At 38.4% G+C, this 21,387-nt stretch overlaps 1 protein-coding gene across 1 annotated transcript in view; it reads left to right on the top strand.

Moving 5' to 3' along the window:
• Msp300 (Muscle-specific protein 300 kDa) overlaps window positions 1-18,470 on the top strand; it is a 60,491-nt gene extending 42,021 nt beyond the window's left edge. Inside the window, exon 32 of the mRNA XM_081977914.1 lies at window positions 6-18,470. Within this exon, the coding sequence (XP_081834040.1) occupies window positions 6-18,443 (18,438 nt within the window). The 3' untranslated portion in view covers window positions 18,444-18,470. The remainder of the gene's footprint in view (window positions 1-5) is intronic.
• Window positions 18,471-21,387: the final 2,917 nt, after the last annotated feature.

Here is a 21,387-nt window from a genome sequence, read left to right as displayed (position 1 = left end):
AATAGGCGCGGATCGAAGAATGCCAACAACGCATCACCCTCCTGGTCTCCTACATTCGTCGCGTGGACCCCCACGCCTCCATTGACAGTCCCATACTCGAAGTTAGTTACGCCAACATTGCCGCCCGACGTTCGGCTTCCCCAGAACAAGTAACCAATCCGCGCGATCTGGTAATATCCGAATCCCCACGCGATCCTATTCCCCAACTCAAAAAAGAAGAGGTACGTTCAGCACCTCAAAAACAACGAACCTTCAAAGAACCGAAACCGGTGCCTAGGAAAAGTCGCTCGCCAAAAAGGCGGCCTTCTGGCAAAACCACTGTTAATCAACTAACAGTAACGGAAACAAGCATGAGATCTAAAAGTCCTATGTGGGCACCAGGTTCTACAACTTATGCCGAAGTATTGAGAAACCAATGGGCTAAGAAAGCGGCTGAAGAACAAAAAGCCAAAAACACAACTGTAGAAGAGCTAGTCCCATTAAAACACACTGAACCAGCTAAAATCGATGTCCCAACACTTGAAAAAGTGCCGGAGCCAACACTTCCGATAGAGGAATATCCACAACCTGTTATTACACCACCCGCAATTATTCAGTATGAAACCCCTTCACCTTCACCCAGCCAGTTTATTATACCAGCACCACCTGTATGGAACCAATACCAACAACAACCATACGACATACACGCTACTTACAGTTCGATGCCGAACTACTATCATCCCACTATGATGGCACAACAACCAAACATTCTGGAATACATCCAGCCCCTGCCAGACATGGTAAACTTTATAGCCTCAGGCCAACAACTTATGAGTTCTGGCTTAGGCACTTATCATTCTGGAATTCAAAACATACAATACACCCACCCTCAAGTTGAAGAACCTCATTACAGTTCTACACCTCAACCATCTGTAAATGACGTTCAAATTACACCTTCAGTGGTTATTGAACCACTTCCAGAAGAAACTAAACAAGAAGAAATTGTGGAGGTTACTCCTCCACCTCCCAACGTAGTAATGTCTGAAGAAGCTGAAGTTAAATTCCAGCAAGAGTCCAATCAACACAATTATACGTACGCCCAGATTTTATCTCAAGGTTTAAGCGAGAAACCTCTCCAGCCATCCAGTATTACGGTATACCCTACGACAAATACGCGATCCGCTTCTAGGCAATTATCTCCTAGACCTGGAGCTACCTCCACGTCCCAGGACGAAACGCTGTCTGATACGAAGGAGCGACCTTATCGCCAAAACAGGAAAACGCCTCCCGGCAGGGAGCAACCGCCTGTCTTATCGAATAGAGAAAGAAAGTCTAGTCATAGAGAAAAACGACCCAAACGCGTCGAATCCGACCATTCTCAACAGTTTACTTACCATGGAGAGCCTAATCAGTTAGGTGGTAATGAAACTGTTGACATTCCTCGTCCACAAGACTTAAAAGCCTTTAGTGATATAGATAGTAGTACTTCCCGATATAACGATAAGCTACCAATTAGAAATGATAAGAAACTTAAGGCAAATAGACACAGTGACGAAGATAATACTCAGCCAAGACGAGAACCTAAAAAGACAAAACAATATCGTACAGTTGAGGGAGCTGTTAGCTATTTAGATGATCAAGAAGCTAAAAAACCCTATAAAAAAGACACACACAAACAGTACAATCAATCTGTAGAAACTCCAATCTCGGAACCTACTAAAAATGATACAGTCTTACCTAAAGAGCGGGCACTTGAGACACCCGCCACTCTTACTATTGATAACACAAAACAACCACTAGAAGAGAGTAAAACATCCAAGAAAAAGAAAAGGAAGAAGTCCAAGTCCAGTCAGAGTGACGAAAACTCGGAACAGCAACAAATAAGTGAAACGACCACAAGTTACAAAGAAGTAATCGAGACAGAAGTAACTGTTGCAAATACTGAAAGTCAAATTAGTAAGAAGAAAAAGGAGAAAAATGAAAAATCAAAACAAGATCCCAAATCTCCTCCAACAATAGAAACGCCATTACAATTAGAAGTTATAAACGATGTTTCTTTATTGCCGGCTACTCCACCAGAATCAAAGGATGATCTTCAAAAAGAAAAGACAAAGAAAAAGAAAAATAAGAAACCTACGGCAACTTCTAAAAGTGATCAAGATAGAAGAATACCAACAGAACCTTTAAAAGCCACTGAGCTTGAAAGTTTGGTAGGACAGAATAAGTCTGACAGAGAAGAGGCAACTGCAACCAGAAACAAAATCGATCAACCTCCAGAACCAAACGAAAATCTTCAAGAAGAGAAAAAGAAGAAGAAAAAGAAGAGTAAGAAACCTCAAACTTCTGAAAACGAAAAAGAAATTTCGGCGGCTGTCTCTGTACCGGCAAAAACCTCTGAAATGACGGAAAACTTTATCTATGTAAGTGCGAAAGAAGTGCACGACAGTAAAGAACCAGTCGCAGCTGAACCAAACACTCTACCTACTGCTCCACTAGAGCCAAATGAAGATTTACAGGAAAAGAAGAAGAATAAGAAAAAGAAGAGCAAGAAACCTAAAACCTCTGAGAGTAGCTCAGTAACAGTTACAGAAACTCGTGAAGAAAATGATAAACGCTCTTCACAGGAAATTGAATTGCTACAACTGGAAGAAACTTTGGTTGTTGAAGAACCTCCAGTTGACACAAAACTTGAGGATTCAAATGAAGAAATTTTACAGAATATTCTGACTGAGTCAGTTGAATATCAACCACCTTCAGGTACTGAAACGGAACAAAAACAGTTTGACGTTATAGAAAATATACCTTCAGAAGCTAAGAAAGACAAAACTTTAGAAATTGAGAAAAATATAGACATTGTGCCAACACCAACTGTAGAAGAAATAACTACTGAAACCATTTCTAGTGACATTCAAGTTGACAGCCAAACAATTGTCCAAGACAATCTACTTCTAGAGAAGAGTGAACAGACAATAGTTGAGCAAAGTGTAGTAGAAGAGGAACTCCAAAACAAATTTATTCTAATAGAAGAAGCAAGCAAAATCCAAGAAACTATTGAATCTTCAGATGTACAAACTGCATTGAGTGAAGAATCAAATGCGGAAACCATTCCAACTCTCACTTCTGTAAGTTCAGTTGATGAAATTAGTGTCCAAACACCTGAAACCATTTCCGTGTCTTCTGAAAAGACTGTGGAACCTAAGAAGAAAAACAAAAAAGAGAAGAAGTCAAAACAACAACCTTCGGTATCTGTATCTTCTCCTGCTGAAATTAGTACATTTTCTGATAGTGTTATGGAGTCCAAAGAAACTGTGATCGAAGATTTGCAAGTAGTTAAGAAAAAGAAAAAGGGTAAGAAAGGTGCAGATCCAAAGAGTGCAGTATCTTCTTCAGCTGATTTGATTATGAAAGAAATTGAACATGCTAGTGTTGTTGTTATGGAAGACCCAAAACCTGAAGAGATATCTACTGAAGAAAGATCTGATACTATCTCAGAAACTCTTGAAATTACTTCAGTTAAAAATGAGGAGAAACAGATAATTACAGAAGAAAAAGTAGACAACATTTCAGCAGCTGAAACTGAAGAAAGCCTACCTGAAGGCGCAATCAATGAACAAGAATCTGCTACTCTTGCGGAACCTAAAGAAGAAACTCTTCAGAATAGTCCACCTGAAGATGTAAAGGAAAATATAGTAGAAAAACCAGCAGATGTAAAAGTACCAGAAATAGTCGAAAATGTTACTCATGATAAGAAAAAGAAAAAGAAGAAGTCTAAATCAAAGTCTTCTGATTCAAGCACCAGTCCACTGCAAGAATCTCAGCCAGTGGATGTAGAAACAATTTCTATTAAAGAGAAAACTGAAGAGTCCAAAATTAACATTGAAGAACCCTTGCAAAAATTAGAAGATTTAAGAATCGAAGAGTCTGTCACGGAAATAGTTTCTACAACTGAACAGCAACCTGAACAACGGCTTCAAGTTGAAGACGTAACAGAAGATGTAGCTACTGTGTCCAGTGAACATACTGAAGTAGTTGAACAGACCCTACATTCAATCGAAAGTGAGACAACTAAACTTCAAACGGTTACGGCTGATTTGTTTGCCGAAGAGAAAACTGAAGAACCTATTAGCATAATTGAAGATACCATGCAAACTTCTCAAGATCTAACAAGAGAAGATAATTCAACCAAGGAATCTGTCACTGAAGTGGTTACTACAAGTGTAGAACGGGAAGAAGAAAATCTTCAAAGTGAAGAAATAACAGTAGACGTAGCTACAGAGTCTTATGAACATACATCAAAAGTGGTTGATCAGATTCAAACAGTTACTACTAACTCGATTTCTGAAGAGAAAAGAGAAGAAACTACTATTGAAGAAACTTTGAAAATTCCTGAAAGTATACTAGTAGATTCAGCTTCTGCTGAAGAGTCTCGTACGAAAGAACAAGTAAAAACAGAGATTGTGTCAGATGAACCTCAAGAACAAACCATTTTAGAGCCAATCTCCAGTGAAGTTGGCACACTTGAAACAGTTACAACTAATTTGACTACTGAAGAAGTATTTTCCACATCAGAAGAAAGTGAACAGTTGGTGTCTCAAATTGAACTAACTAAGGAAGAAATCAACGACGACGCTTTACATATTTCCAGACCACTCTCTTTAGAATATCCAGACAGTTCTTCTAAAGTCAGTGAAGCAGTTGAACACGCCAAAATTCTTATTGAAGAAACTAACAAACTGCTTCTTGAAGAAATAGCCGCATTGGGGCGATCCCAAACGACTCTCGGTCAGCTTGACAACGAAATGAAAATCGAAGAAGATATAGTTCTTCAACAACCATGTGAATCTCTTCCAGTAAGCAGTGCAGTTGAAGTTGTATATCCTGAGCACGTAGAAAAACAGAAAGACATCCAGCTGGAAGCTATATCAGAAAGTAATAAAATAGAGGAGCAGCCAGAGCTGCCTGTGAGGTCTAAGAACAAAAAGAAGAAATCGAAGGCTAGAGAAGAAGCTTTGAAAAGTAATGAGACTTGTTCCAAGACAGTGACGACAACTAAGTCGGTTGTAATTAGTGAAGCTACTACTTCCAGCACTGTACAAACCAATGGTCACACTACTGTAACGTCAAGCAGTCAAAACAATAAAACTGAAGATAAAGAAGAGAAATTCAACTTAGTACAGTTAGAGCGTCCAGAATCGCCAATTAAACTAAAACCAACTAATAAAATAGTGTTTATCACTCACGAGGAAATTAAAATGAAGCCTGTCGTGTCACTAAAAATGGATTTTAGTGAAACTGGTCTCGAAGAAGTAGAACACATCAAACTCGGAATTGAAGAAACGGAAAAGTATTCTACTGAAGAAACTGTCAACCAAATACCGCAGGCAGAAATTGCCGTTGATACAGTATTGAAAAATGACGTTCAAGGAGTAACTCTAATTGAACAACTTGAAGGTACTATTGTGGAGAAGCAAGAAATTGCACAATTAATCACTGCTAATGCCAATTCAGAGAAAACCTTGAAAACTACAATTCAAAAAGAACTGGCAAAAGATGCTACGACTGTTACAAAAGAAGAAGGAATAATTTTGGAACCTACCAAGGCTGAAGAACATGAAGTGCCTCAGCCTCATGTTGTTGCAGAAACTATAATAACTACGAATGGACACCACGAAGCTATATTGACTGAAAATAAAACAGAAATTAGTTTGAAAGAGCTGACTGAAAAAACAAAACAGGAACTTCCATCACCATTGCCTGACATTGACTATTTGCAACCTGAAGTTACACAAACAATCACAACTCAGAAGACTGGCAAGTCTGAAGAAACGGTGCAGGACGTTTTAAGCCTACTGAAGGCCGAGACTTTGTCGAAATATCAGCAAGAAACGTTTGCCAAGCTTGAAACTATCAAAGACAAACCTCAGAAGATTATTGACGAATCTTGCTGGAGAATCAGCACAGCCGACAACATAACCACCACCGATGTGAAAGAATGCGAAGAAATTGACATTGAACAAGCCATATTTGGTTCGGTGAAGCAACGTCCTCAACAAAAGCAGGTTAAAATTAAAAAGAAAGACCTTCAAAAATTGGAATTGAACGAAGAAACTAAGCCAGACACTAAACGTCGCGGTCTTCCTTTGGAGTTTTTACTGGATTCACAACCGACACCAATTCTGCCTGAAACTATCACTTCTCCTGTATTAAAGGAAACTGAAACATTGACATTGTCAAGAAGTGACTCTGTCATTGAACATGAAATTCATAACGTTGAAGAAATCATGGATATTTTAGCAAAAACGGAAAAGAAATCTGAAGAAGTAAAAGGTAGTGAATCCAATCAAACTAAATCGGTTGAAGTAACGCCTGAAAAACCTGCATTGTCACTGAACATTGCCCATCCTCAAGAATTTACCAAAGAAACTGTCCACTCTCCCTTAACTCCACTACCAGAAATCGAGTATTTACAGCCCGAGTTACCTTCCTTCCAAATTACCACTCAATCTGTAAGTAAAAAGGACGAAAACATTACGGATATCTTGCACTTGTTACACGCTGAAACTTTATCAAAGTACCAGCAAAATGAGTACACCTCTGAAAGTAAAATCACAAATACCTCAACCGTGACCCACGATCTTATTAACGAAGAGAGACGTTCCTCTGAACCGGACTTTCCGCTTAAAATAAAAAAGAAGAAATCGGTTTCGTTCGAGGAGCATCCACATATTATCCCACCTTCAGAAGACCCAGTCAAAGAAGAAGGCACTGAATTAGCAAGTGAGTTTGTGTTTGTTCCAAGTCCAACTGAAGAAATACTGGAGGAACTTGTTCAAAAAGACGTTACAACTGATTTAGATGAACTGGACGATTCCCAATGGGAAAAAGTTGAAGTTACTGATACCGTCGATTCTGTGTCAGAAATTATCGAGCAAGTTACTAATGAAGCAACCATTTTAGAAGAAGACGTAGTGTCGAGTCCAGCTGAGAAAACCGAAAAGCCCTCAAAGAGTAAAAAACAGAAGAAAAATAAGAAAGCAAGTGAGGAAGTTATTGAAAAACCTCAAGTTGTAGAAACACCTCAGGAGATTTCAGTTAAACAGTCTGAAGTTGAAGACAAAACTAGCAAGAAGAAAAAGAAGAAGAAGAATAAGAAGGAGTTACCCGTTGAAGATGAAGTGGTAGTTCAAAAAGAACTAAGTCCAGAGATCTTGGATAATGTTGTGGAAAAGCAAGGTGAGCCAGCAGATACAAAAATCGTTCTAGAAACCAACATCACCGAAACTTTGACCGCCATTTTAGATGAAGACATTCTCAAAAAGAAGGATGAGTCTCCACAAAAGGAAATACCTCAAGAAGTTAAAGCTTTAGTTGACCAGCCTTTACCAGCTAAAGAACCAAGTTTGGAACGCTGGCCTAGCATTGAAGACTTAAAACAGACTGATGATAATCTCACTCCTGTGGAAAAAAAGGTTCTAACAGACGATGAAGTATGCGAAACATCTGAAAAAACTCAAGAAGATTTTGAAGTAGTATCAATCTCGGAGACGAGTGAAGAAATTTTAAATCATGTAGTTACACAGTCTGAAAATGTTGTGGTCTCTGATGAAGTTAATCAAACAATTCTCCTTCAAGAAGATACTGTTGTAGATAGTTGGGATGATTTGGATGAGCCAAAGGTCTCTGAAAAAGCCTCAGCTGTTCCAGTTGTAGAAACTGAAGAAGAATCTGTTCCTCCAACTGAAGAACCTAAAAATGACTTGATTATCGTGATAGAAGACCCTGCTTCAGATGCCTACCAACCACCCCAAGAAGTGCCCAAGTCAAAGAAAAAGAAGCACAAGAAAAAGAAGGGTTTAAAAGAGGAGGAAACCTCATCAGAAATATTAGTGCAACCAGAAGTTTCTAGCCACCAAGAAACAGTACAAACAACCACAACTACTACAATAAAGAGTTGGGCTAGCATTGTCAACTCATCTTCACAAGAACCCATAATAGAAAAAGTTGAAGTTGTCTCAGAGCCTAAAGAAGTAGTCAGTGACTTTTTGGAATCCGAAAAACCAACCACAGAAACCTCCTCAAAGAAGAAACACAAGAAAAAACGAGGAAAAGGACACCCACAAGAGCTCGAGGAGCCTCTAACAGAAAAAATTGAAGACACTAGTACAGTTAATACTGTACAAATTGAAGAGGTTGAAAGAAAGTCAACAAATGTCACTCAAGACTTTTTATCCAATGAACGATCTTGGGCTAGTATTGCAGGTTCCAAAGTGGAACCCAAAAAAGAAATCCAACAGCCCAATTTAGAAAAACCGGACGTTCAAGCTATCATAGAGGAAGCCCAACCTACAGAACCGTTGGAAAAATCTAAAAAGAAAAAGCACCCTAAGAAAAAGAAGCCGCAAGAAGATGTAGTTGACTCTACACCCGTTGAAGTAGAAAATGTACCTTCCAATGTAGTTACTAGTAGCGAAGTTGTAGTTGAAACTAATACAAGGACTTCACGCCCATTGCGCAGATATGCAAGTGTGGTTGCATCTAGTCATCCAGAAGAACCAGAAGACTATGCTCCAAATGTTACTGTACCATCTGAAAAAGTAGTTTCTGTAGGTGAAGAACCTGGTTATCCAACACCAGTCGAAACTTGGGAAGTTCCTACAGAGACAATGACCAAGACAGATGTTTTTGCGGAAGAGGAAATTTTTGACAGTCAAGAAGTTGCAGTTTCTCAACCAACTGCCGAGAATATCCCCGAACCTTCTATTACGTCAAATGACAAAACCTTACAAAGATGGGCTAGCATTGTAGGATCTAAAGAACCGGATATTGATGACACAACTCTAGATATTGACAGCCAATCAGTCACAACCATTTCAACTGAAAAAATTGACGTAATAACTGAAGAAATTACTCCTGTCGTAGAGACTAAAGTAGATTTGAAGGAAACTGATACAGTGACCAGTGTAACCCAAGAAGAAGTCACACACGAAACTAAATTGTGGGCTAATGTGGTTGGTTCTAAGGCTAAAGAACCTAAACCCATTGCACCAACTGTGCAATCAAAACCACAACCACCAAAACCGATTATAGTTGAAGTACCAATCTTTGATGGGCACCACTCAAAGAAACAGAAACCACAACAGAACGATTACGTTGAGCCTCCAGCCGAAGTAGTTTCAACACTAAAAGTAGAGGAAGTGGACAAACAGGAGTCCAGCCATGATGAGTCGGCACCGGAAAAGAAAAAGTCGAAAAAGAAGAAACACAAGAAGAAGCATCAAGAAGAGAAAGAAAAGAAGCCGGCCTTTGTGGTTACTGAAGAAATTAGAATCATTCCAGATCATGAAGAGCAAGTACATGAGACTCAGACGTCAAAGCCCAAAAAAGACAAGAAAAAACGTAAACCAATAGCTTCCACAGAAATTGTTGAAGAACAACAAGTATCAATTTCTGAACCTACAGAAGTAAATAAAGTACAGGAAATGGTGCAGAAAACTGTTTTAGAAACTTCCTCCGAAGTCATAGAATCAGTAATTACCCCTCCAGAAACCCAGGTGGTAGAGAAAGTGGAAAAGGCTAAAATAGAATATAAAGGTCTTCCCATTGATGAATCTTCTAGTGCATTTTTGGATGTGTTAGACCAACCTCCAGTTTTCTCAGACGAAGACTCAGAAGACGTTCTTCCTGAACTAGAAACTGTACAAAAACCAATTGAACCAGAGTCAGGTGTAGACACAGTGGGTGAGAGAGAAATATCCATTGCAGGTCACGAAGAACCTTCTGAAATCCGACCTGAAGAAAGTGCCTTCACTAAGACTCAAATTACAATCGAAGAACGTAAAGTTGAATATAAAGGACTTCCAATTGATGATTCTACTAATGCATTTTTGGATGTACTGGATGAACCACCAGTTTTCTCAGATGAAGAACCTGAAGAGACAGTTCAAAAACTTGAAACAACACCTGAAACCAAACCTGAACAAGTTCCAAATGAAACAATTTCTGAGGTGCAAAGTACAATTGTTGAGCGTAAAGTTGAGTATAAAGGGCTTCCAATTGATGATTCTACCAGTGCATTTTTGGATGTTCTGGACGAACCATTAGTTTTCTCAGATGAGGAACCTGAAGAGTCTGTTCAGAAGCTTGAATCTTCTGAAACCAAATTTGAAGAAGTTCAAAAAGAAACTAGTACTGAAACAATCCCTGAGGTGCAAACTACAACTGTTGAACATAAAGTTGAATATAAAGGGCTTCCAATTGATGAATCTTCTAGTGCATTTTTGGATGTGCTGGATGAACCACCGGTTTTCTCAGATGAAGAACCTGAAGAGACAGTTCAAGAACTTGAAACAACACCTGAAACCAAACCTGAAGAAGTTCCAATAGACACTAGTACTGAAACAATTTCTGAGGTGCAAACTGCAATTGTTGAGCGTAAAGTTGAGTATAAAGGGCTTCCAATTGATGATTCTACCAGTGCATTTTTGGATGTAATGGATGAACCATTAGTTTTCTCAGATGAGGAACCTGAAGAATCTGTTCAGAAGCTTGAACCTTCTGAAACCAAACCTGAAGAAGTTCCAAAAGAAACTAGGACTGAAGCAATCCCTGAGGTGCAAACTACAACTGTTGAGCATAAAGTTGAATATAAAGGGCTTCCAATTGATGAATCTTCTAGTGCATTTTTGGATGTGCTGGATGAACCACCGGTTTTCTCAGAAGAAGAACCTGAAGAGACAGTTCAAAAACTTGAAACAACACCTGAACAAGTTCCAATAGACACTAGTACGGAAACAATTTCTGAGGTGCAAACTGTAACTGTTGAGCGTAAAGTTGAGTATAAAGGACTTCCAATTGATGAATCTTCTAGTGCATTTTTGGATGTGCTGGATGAGCCACCGGTTTTCTCAGATGAAGAACTTGAAGAGACAGTTCAAAAACTTGAAACAACACCTGAAACCAAACCTGAAGAAGTTCCAATAGACACTAGTACTGAAACAATTTCTGAGGTGCAAACTGCAACTGTTGAGCGTAAAGTTGAGTATAAAGGACTTCCAATTGATGAGTCCACCAGTGCATTTTTGGATGTGCTGGATGAACCACCAGTTTTCTCAGATGATGAAACTGTTCAGGAGCCTGAAATAACACTTTCTGAAATCAAACCTGAAGAACTTCCAAAACAAACAAATACTGAAATAATCTCTGAAGTTCAAACTACAACTGTTGAGCGTAAAGTTGAATACAAAGGGCTTCCAATTGATGATTCTACCAGTGCATTTTTGGATGTACTGGATGAACCACCAGTTTTCTCAGATGAAGAACTTGATGAGGCAGTTCAAAACCTTGAAACAACTCCTTCTGAAAGCAAACCTGAAGAAGTTCCAAAAGAATCTAGTACTGAAACAATATCTGAGGTTAAAACTACAACTGAGGAGCGTAAAGTTGAATACAAAGGACTTCCCATTGATGAGTCTTCTAGTGCATTTTTGGATGTGCTGGATGAACCACCAGTTTTCTCAGAAGAAGAACCTCAAGAAACAGTTCAAAACCTTGAACCTTCTGAAATCAAACCTGAACCACTTCCAAGTGATATAACTAATGTGACATTGACTGAAACTCTAAATACAACAGTGGAGAGTAAAAAAGTTGAATACAAAGGTCTTCCAATTGATGAATCCACTAGTGCGTTTTTGGATGTACTGGATGAACCCCCAGTTTTCTCAGATGAAGAACCTGAAGAAACAATTCCAAAACTGGAATCAACACCTACTGAAACTAAAACAGAAGAACTTAAAGAAACAATTCCAGAGCAATCTGAAGTTCTCACAGAAAACAAACAGGTAGAGAAGAAAGTCGAATATAAAGGTCTTCCAATTGATGAGTCCACCAGCGCATTTTTAGATGTTTTAGATCAACCTCCAGTCTTTTCAGATGAAGAAACAGAACCTTCTTCCCAAGATAAAGTTCAAGAAATTCCAGCTGTTGAAAAAGTCACAAAAGAGGTTGTTACTCTTAGTGCAGAGCTTTTAACCGACTCAAAAGTTGACGTGGAATTACCAGCTGCACCAAAAGTAGAATATAAAGGTCTTCCACTAGATCAAACGTCAACCGCTTTCCTGGATATTCTTGACGAACCGCCAGTATTTTCTGATGAGGAACCTGAACCGGCATTAAAAGAAAATGCAACTGACATCAAGGAAAACGTTGCAGAATCTCTTCAGACTACCAAAGTGGAAGAGAAACCGATTACATCAATTGACATTGAAATGAAACCGGAACGACACCATTGGGCTTGGGAAGATGGTTATACAACCATAAAGAAATCCCCTCTAGATAAGATTTGTGAAGCTTTGGTGTCAGAGGACTCCAAACCAGTTGCTGGAAAAGTGCCTGAAATTAATTTGTCCCAGGAGGACTTGTCAGAAAGGTCCGTTTCACCTATTTTACATCCGCACATTCTCCTGAAAGAAGACAACGTTAAAGTGGAGCAGAAAGAGAAACCTCCTGTATGGGATTGGGAAGAAGGTTACGTAGGTAAAAACAGTGAAGAACAAGAAGAGCTTGGAAGTGTTTCAGAGAGTAAAGAAGGAACTCAGCTGGTTCTTGAGGATCAAACAAAGTTGATTGAAACTACTCGAGATATTAAAGAAGTTGAATTGCCTGTCAAAGTTAAAGAGAGTGTTCAGGAAATTCAGTTGGTCCATGAAGAGCCTACTGAATTCAAGCCAGTGGTGGACGAAACTGTTTTTAAATATGATATTTTGGGTATGTTGTCAGCCGAACGGACTTGGTACGAAAATCTAGTTAGTGTAGACATTCCAACACAAGAAGAACAGCAGCCACCACGTCAAGAAGAAATTACCACTCAATTGCAGGTTGAAGAAAACGTCATTAACTACGACATTTTGGCTTTAGAGAAAGCTGAAGCCCAGTGGCAAGAACGTAAATCTTTGGAGGCCAATAGTGCAATTGAACAGATTACAACTGGTCTTAAAGATCATAGTGAGTTTGTCGAAGTAGTTGCACCAACCACACCAAAAGTTGACAGCCTTCCAACAGAAGTTGTAGAAACTGCAAAAGAGGATGAGAAACCTTCATCTGAGTCAGACGAAGCCAGTCGATTAACTGTATTAATTGAATGCCTACGAAAGGAAGTTAAAGAATACACATTTGTTAGTTACAATCTATCATATTTGCTTGAAGAAGAAATTGCTTGGGTTGAAGAAAAGATTTCTAGAGAAATAGAAGTGAAGTTAACCACTGAAATTGTCAAAAATGAACAACCACAAATTGATGACTTGGAAACTGAGAAAGTCGCTCCTGATGAAGGTTTGGGTGTTGAAAGTAGCATCGAAGTTGAAACGGTTCCACATGAACAAACAACGGAACTCGACAGTTTAACTCAATCTCTACTTGATTCTGCGGTTTGGTCCGAAGTAACTATTCAAGAAGATTTGGTAGTCGATGAAGAAGCAACAAAAGAAAATATTGTTTTGGAAACCACTCACGAACAAAAGGAAGAGTCTCCAGAATTAGTTGAGCCAGAAGATACCACTCAAACAATTCTGGTGGAAGAAGAATCTAAAAATCATATTTTGGAAGTGACTTACGATCAAACGATTGAAGAACCTAAAGTTGAACCTGTTTTATATGAAAAATCAGTAGAAGAAAGCACTAATCAAGAAGTTTTGCTTGAAAACAATCAAGTTTTGGAAGTTTCCGTACAAGAAACAGAGGTAAAACCTGAAGTTTCTCTGGAAATTGCAACTGTTTCAACAATAATCGACACTGGAATACTACCTCCAGAGCCGGAATCTACTGTTGAGTCCGAAGATATAATTAAGGTTGGTTTGAATGAAGTTACTCAAGAAGTTCACCAAGAGTCTAGTGAAGAACTACAGAAGGAAGAACCACAAACCTTAATAGAGAAAGTAGTTGAAGAACAAGTAGTCTTAACGGAACCAAATGAGAAATCCCTGATTGAGGAACCCAAATCTACTCCGGAAGTTGAATCGCCTGCGGAATTAGAAAACCGTGACAGTGAACAAGTGCAAATATCCGTAGATTCAGTGGTTAAGGTGGAAACGATAATAAAACACGTTGATGAAGAGCAGGAAATATCTGCGGACAAAAGTCCAGTAGAAGCGCCAGACGCAAATGATAACAACAAGTCAGAGCCCTCATCCTTATCACCTGAATCACCTGAATTTGTTCCCAAAGTATCCCCTACAACTCCTGAACTAATTAACGCCACGGAATCATTCATTTCCCAAGAATCGCGTAACGTTGAACTAGAAAAATCGGAGTTTGAAAAAATCGTAGAAATTGCGCAAGAATTTGTCCCCAAATCAAGTTTATCTACCGATGCGAATGAGTTTGTACCGAGATCACGTTTGAATCCCAACGCCGCTGAATTTGTCCCTATCACCACAGAACCATCCGTGGTTGAACCAATTTACGTCTATTCTCCCGTTAAAATTAGCGAACCATCATGGGACTATAGCAAGACGGTTTACAATCTTGTGGAAGAACCCGAAACCAGTTACGTCATTCCACCAGATCACATCAACACCGTTTGGGTTAACGAAATGGTTAGCGATCCCAACGAGTACCTGAACCAGCCTCCAAAGGTAGTGGAACGCAAGAACAGCTTCCACAGAGAGGAAAAAGAGCGGTTGAACCTTTTGCCTAAAGACGTGGTTTCTGAAATTCAAACCAGCAATTCCACAGACGTCACAAGTATTACTACCACAACTTGGGTTGATGAGAAACCGATAGAAGACATTCCGGAGCCTAAACCAGTTCTCATAGAAGAAGAACCGACAAAATCTGAAGATGTTGTTGAAGTTTCAGAAGACACTGAAACTTTGCCACTTGAAGAAACTGAATCTCCGCCAATAAGTGCGGAAGAACCAGTTAACGTTTGGCAGCAACTTAAGCTGGGTAATAAAACCTACGCAGAAGTCGTAGCTTCTGAAATTCCTGAAGATAAAGTGAGAGAAAGGTCTCTATCACATCAGCGTCATATCACACCCACAATTACTCAGTCTAAACCAATTGATATTGTGGTGGAGTACGCTCCTGATGCAGCCACCAGCGAAGTTGTAACTCAAGCCCAAGACAGTTTTATAGAGGTTCCGAAGAAAGGCAAAAGGTCCCGATCTAAGTCTGCTAAGATCGAAACAAAACCCCCAGAGGAAGTTCCAGTTAAGTCTGTAACTGAAGAGGAAACTGTAACAGTGAAACCACCTAAAAGTCCTCGAAAATCAAGAAAAAGAAACAAGTCACCTAGACCGCAAACTCCAAGACCTGAAACTGATCCCCTAGAGGAAGATGATAATGCAGTGAACCCTACTGAAGAACAATCAGTAATTCCAAGTGAACAGGAAGCAGAAGTGATAATCCCTGTAACTGAACCAGTCGTAGATAAACCTGAGGTGGAAGAAAAAACCATTCCTGGCGTAATCACTTGGGCTAAAATCGCAGCATCTAGTAGAGAAAATTCACCGTTCACTAAAGTAAAAGAACACAAACAGGAGCTTCGTAAACCAGCTTCACCAAAAATTAGCACAGAAGTAAAGATTGAAACTTCATCCCCGAAGCAGGAAGTTTCACAAGTGGAACCAGTTGAAACACCAGTTGTTCCGTCTGCTTTAGAAGTAGAAGTAGCAACGGACGGCAAAATATCATACGCAAACATTGCAAAGCTTCCTAAAAGTAGAGATCCGAGCAGAGAGCCACCACCTAAAGCTCAAGAAGAAGTAGTTGAGAAGGTTGTTGAACCTGAAAGTCCTAAAACAAAACGTCAAAAGAAACGCCGATCAAAAGAAGATAAAATTGACCAAAAACCAGACCTGCCAACTTCAACTACACAACCAGAAAAGCAGATTGTGTCTGATATATCTGAAACCAGTCCCCAGAGGACGACTTATGCAGAAATAGCGGCAATACACACCTCTCCTAAACGGCAAAACTTAATAGAAGCTTCTTCAGTTCTCATTGAAGCTGAACGTTCTTTGACATCCAACGTTGTTGATGATCTGAAGTCTGCTGTTCAATCACCCAGTGTTGAAGTTGAAACTGTTGATGATCTTGAAAATGATTCAAAAAGTAGGTTTAAAAAGGGAAAACGTCGTTCTACGCCAAAAAGACCTGCTGAAAGTGATCAAACAATTGAAAAATCTGAAAAGGAACTTGATTTAGTTGTGAAAGACACATCCCAAATTAAATCATGGGCTTCGGTGGTAAAATCTCAAGACAGTGAAGTTGTGAAAATTGAAGAGAAATTGGACACCACTACCGGTTTAAAGGAGGGTGAGCAGGTCATTAGTAAAGAGTCAAAGAAAGACAAAAAAACAGGATTAGTGAGCAGCATTATTTCAACAGTGAAAAATGCAGTGTCGGGCAAAAAGGACGACAGCCAGCCGACCAAATCAAAGAAAAAGAGTAAGAAAGGAAAAGGCAATCAGGAAGAGTTTAAGGTTCAGGCAGAAGATTTTGTCGTTGAACCCACCACTTTAGTAAAAAATGAAAAAGTAGTTTCAAGAGAAGTGGAGAAACCACCCGCAGAACCAACAAAAACTGAAATTAGTGTAATTCAGTCAGATAGTGATATAACAGAAGTAGCACAAATCGTTCCATCTTCTAGTGCTGAAATTTTAACCACAATAGAAGAAAAACTGCAGTTTGAATCTGTAGTACCAAAAGAAGAACCGGCCGCAGCTACAACTGCACCCGTTGAAGATGATAATGTAGCAGAAAACCAGGCTCAATCATCTTCATCTGACATTCCACTTACTGTCAATGAAGAGGCACAAATCGTTCAACCTCCTAGTACTGAAACTTTAACAATTTTAGAAAAAGAACCGCAGCTAGAAGTGTCTAAATTAATAGTACCAACAGAAGAGCTGGTTGATACAGCTGCATCTATTGAAGATGAGGCTACAGTTGATTTGGAAGAACTCCAGGTTCAGTCATCTTTATCTGTCAATGAAGAGGCACAAATTGTTGAACCTTCTAGTACAGAAATTGTAACAATCCAATCTGAAGAAACTAAGTTTGATGTAAATAAACTAGATGAAGGTCTCATAACTTCTAACATAAAGAATGTGCCTGAAACTGAGGTTTTGCCCGTTAAAGTGGAAGAAACTATCGAAGTAAAACTAAACGAACCACCAGCAGAAGAAGTTGTTTCTGCAGTCGAAGACCAAGAAAATATTAAGCTACAACATGAAGATCTCTTACAACACTCAAGTGACGAACTTATAACAACAGAGAAAATAAGTGAAGAAGTTATTCAGGTACAAGATTTGGAAGCGAGGCCTGAAGATGTAGTTTCTACTGTTACTAGTAACTTAACTGAAGTAGAAACAGATCCACACAGCACATCAGCAATTGATGTGTTCTTGGAATCTGAAAGGCAGTCTCACATCATAGAATCAGAGGTGGCAAACGTTTCACTAGCTGAAGAAGCTATAGAAGAGCCCAATGACCAGGTACCAGTAAATATATCCATTGGTGAAGAAGCCTTTGAACAACCAGTTGTAGAGGTTTCCAAACAAGAAGAAGTGGTTGCTGCTAAAGATTTTATTGCTACTGAGAAGCAACAGCTTGATGCGGAAAAACCAGTAGACAACAAAAGTAAAAAGAAGGACAAAAAGTTAAAGAAACAAAAATCCTCGGATAGTTCTGATGAATCGAGTAAAAAACCAGGTCTAATTCAAACTGTTGTAAAAAAAATATCGGATGTATTTTCTAAAAAGGCTAAACCAGAAGATATCACTCCTGAAGCAGTCTTAGTGAGAAATTTAGCTCTCGAGAACATCTGGCTAACCAAGAGCGTTTACGACGAGGCTGAAGTGGCTTGGTACGAATCCATCTCTCAACCAACCACAACCCCATCAGCTTTGGAAAGACTTTCCGAAGAAGGTGTGTGGCTGTCAAAGCCTCAGTACGATGAAGCCGAAGAAATGTGGCTGATTGAGAAAAGTCGCAAACCGGTAGTTGCAACAACGGAAAAAATCGCAGAACTCCCTGATGATGACCCTGATAAGGATGATAGTGAGGACGGTCCAACATCTTCAAAGACAGTTCCTACAAACTTTGGAGCTGCAGGTGAACCTGCGGCTCAGCCCTTGATTCGTTCGCCTCCTGAAAGTGACGTGTCGTGTTTTAGACAAAGACTTAATGAATGTCCGCGTGTTGACGATGACCATTTGACCCTTGACTTAAACGACTCTACCGTAGTAGAACACGAATCATTCCATTCAATTCCTAGCGAAACCTTAGAGCCCCAAAAGCAGCAGTCGTCGAGTCCCGTTGTCGAGAATGCCAATCAACAACAACAAAAGAAGGTGAAATACACTTGTGTTGTTTGTTTGAGTTTTCAGTCGTTTTGCATGCTCCCCACTAATATAGTCTATTTACTAATCTGTATAGCCTTGTTTTTAATACTTTATATGGTGTAAAATATAATAGAAAAAGTTTTTTATTAATTGAGTCAGCCGTTTATTAATGTTTGCATTGTGGTGGTTTGTTTGATCGATACCAGTGAGTTTGATGGATGTTATGTGTTTAGTGTGTTTTTTGCTGTCTGCTTAACGTCCAGTTGTGTAAGTTATAGTTAAAACCTGAAGTTTTACTGTAAGAATTTTTAAACTGCAGATTTAAGTTAAACACTAGCTATACAATTGGCTCTAAAACGTGTTCTTGTAGTGTGCTTGCTAAATTTTTATTACGTTCTTTACAACGGCTGACTTCAAAGTTTAAATTTACAACTTGAATAAAAATAACTATTCAAAAATCACATTTTATTATAATTTGCATGACTGCATGCTTGATGAATTTGCTAATAAGAAAACTCCACATTTCAAATGTCACCACCGATATTTTTAGACTTTGTAAATTGTTTTCAACAGATCTCTAAATTTAATCTATTAACAAGTTATGTGGCTGTTTATCACTATATCGACTTTGTTTTCACCACGTCAGCATTTAAACAATTTCTTTTTCTAATACAGGATCTCGTCGAAGATGTGGAAAAACTGCAATTGTCCTTGTCTCAAACTGAGAGTTCCATCCAATATTTGCCTCAACAGGGATTCACTGAAATGCTTTCAGCTCTTGATGTAAGTTTTTATCTTACTTTATTATACGGTTAGTTTATTACATTTTTACAATCAGAAGAAGTTAGAACTTTAAGTTGCTGTTTGTGATTGGTCAAAAAAAAAGCAGCAAGCTGAAAGCTGCTTTTTGGACCAATCAAGATGTCAAAAAACGATCAGTGAGCTAAAAAAATATACTAAATAGTGCAGTCGCATCTAAAAATGTTTTTCCGCCAATCAGTCAGTTCCATAAAACAATCCTTTGTTTACAATACCCCTAAAGTTGCATTGCAAAGTCACTTTCTGTGTGATTTTTAAAAGTTCACTCTGTCATTGGGCCCGGCTTTTTTGTTTTTGACTGACGGGAAAAACTTTGACTTTAATACGTTATAACTGCACCGCACAGGAAGAAGAGAAGCGCATGGAAAAAGTTAAATTGTCAAATATTCTCCAATTTACCTTTTTTTGGTGTGGTTTTAATAAATAATTGTTGTTTAGGTCAATATCTACGAAATATCGCTTTGTTTACAAAAATGCACGTCCAATAGTTCATACACACAGTTTTATAATTTGAGTACTTTTCAGCACAAGTTCCATGTTGTATAACTCACAGGGTGTTCCAAGACAGTGACTGTAACAAATTTGTCTTTATTCTTCTACTTTTACTGTCTATGATTACCCTGTACAGTCCTATCGGTTATGAGGGTTGATTATAGATTATGTAACACATAATATGGGACATGTAGAGGATGGCCGGATTTAGTGTGTTTTGATAGGAAAACCCCATTTTCCAACTAGATAGGAAAAAAATAGTATACATGTCTAGAGCTGAATTTTTGAAAAAAGATTAATGGCAAAAATCGTGTTTCGATATCTTGCCAGTTTGCGGCGCTAGAGGGCGTTTTTCGAATTTCACCCATTTTGAAAACTCTTTTGTTTATGAAAATATCGTTCACTATTTTTTTCACCCTGTACGCAATTTTTAAGATAGAATTTTTTACTCTACACCATTGGAAAGAGGAGCTTAAAACGGTCCTTTTAAGTGGTTTAACCACCTTGAAGTCTCAAAAATAACTGAGTTATAGGGTGTTCAAATTTCAAACCACAATTTCAGCTGATTTGAAAATTTGTTGCATCAAACTAATTTTTGTTAAATAACTTACGCTGAGAGTTACTTAAAATTTGCAAGAGACCAAAACAGTTTTTGCTTCCAATATACCGGGTGTACATGAAAATTATTGTGATTGACTGTATTTGGTCGCCCTGTACGCAATTTATCAGATATAATTTTTTGCTCAACACCGCTGGAAAAAGAAGCTCATAAGGGTTAATTTGAGTGGTTCAACCTCCCTAAACTCCCAAAAATAACCGAGTTACAAGGTGCTCACATTTCAAACCACATTTTCAACTGATTTGAAAATTTGTTGCATCAAATCAATTTTTAATAAATAACTCAGAAACGGTGAAAGTTACGAAAAATTTGAAAGAGATCAAAAATGTTCGTAAAGAACTGCTAGACTCATTCCTGGGAGTTTCACAGTCCGTCAGTGCCGCTACTATACAGGGGGAAAATTGTAGTGATTCAGATCAGAAAGTCATGACAGGAAAATAGTCAATGATTCTAGCAAATTTTAATTATCCCATAAATTTACTGGTGAAATTGGAATTTACTGGTATTGGTAAATTTTCCTGTCACACTGTTAAAGTAACTAACGACTAAAGAACTAATTTTTAAATTAACGGAAGAAAATAATTAAAAATAAAGTAAAGGAAAAAAATTGAAACTTTGACTTTATTTTTGCCATTAATCTTTTCTCAAAAATTGACCTCTGTTTTTTCTTATCTAGTCGGGAAATCGGGTTTTCCTGTCAAAACACTCTAAATCCGGCCACCCTGTATAGAACGTTACATTTAAAATAATAACAAAGTTCTGGTCGACTTTTGTCTAGAAAATATTTTAGATGGATTGGGTTAGTCACATTATCTACACTTTTTTCTATTTCGACCAATATCTTGGAACATCCTGTATACCCAATGATTATTAGTTATACAGGTGGTGCTTGAAGAGTTGATTTTCATTAATTTGAATTGCCTTAACATACAAGAAAATTGTGTTCTTATTATAACTAGAAAAATTATCATAAAATCTCCTTTGATAATGAAATGGAATCACACTTTAAAAGCTTTGAAACTACTGAAATCAAACACTTAAAGCCTTAACACCAATGAATGATAAACATGTGATTTGAGGTCACCATATGGTTCTCAGCTCGTCATTGACTTTGCAAAGACAAATAAGGCAAATTTC

The sequence above is a fragment of the Ips typographus genome, linkage group LG4 (assembly GCF_016097725.1).
Source record: "Ips typographus isolate SLU linkage group LG4, UJ_Ityp_2.0, whole genome shotgun sequence".
NCBI lineage: Eukaryota > Metazoa > Arthropoda > Insecta > Coleoptera > Curculionidae > Ips > Ips typographus.
This window is presented reverse-complemented; position numbering and strand designations above follow the sequence as displayed.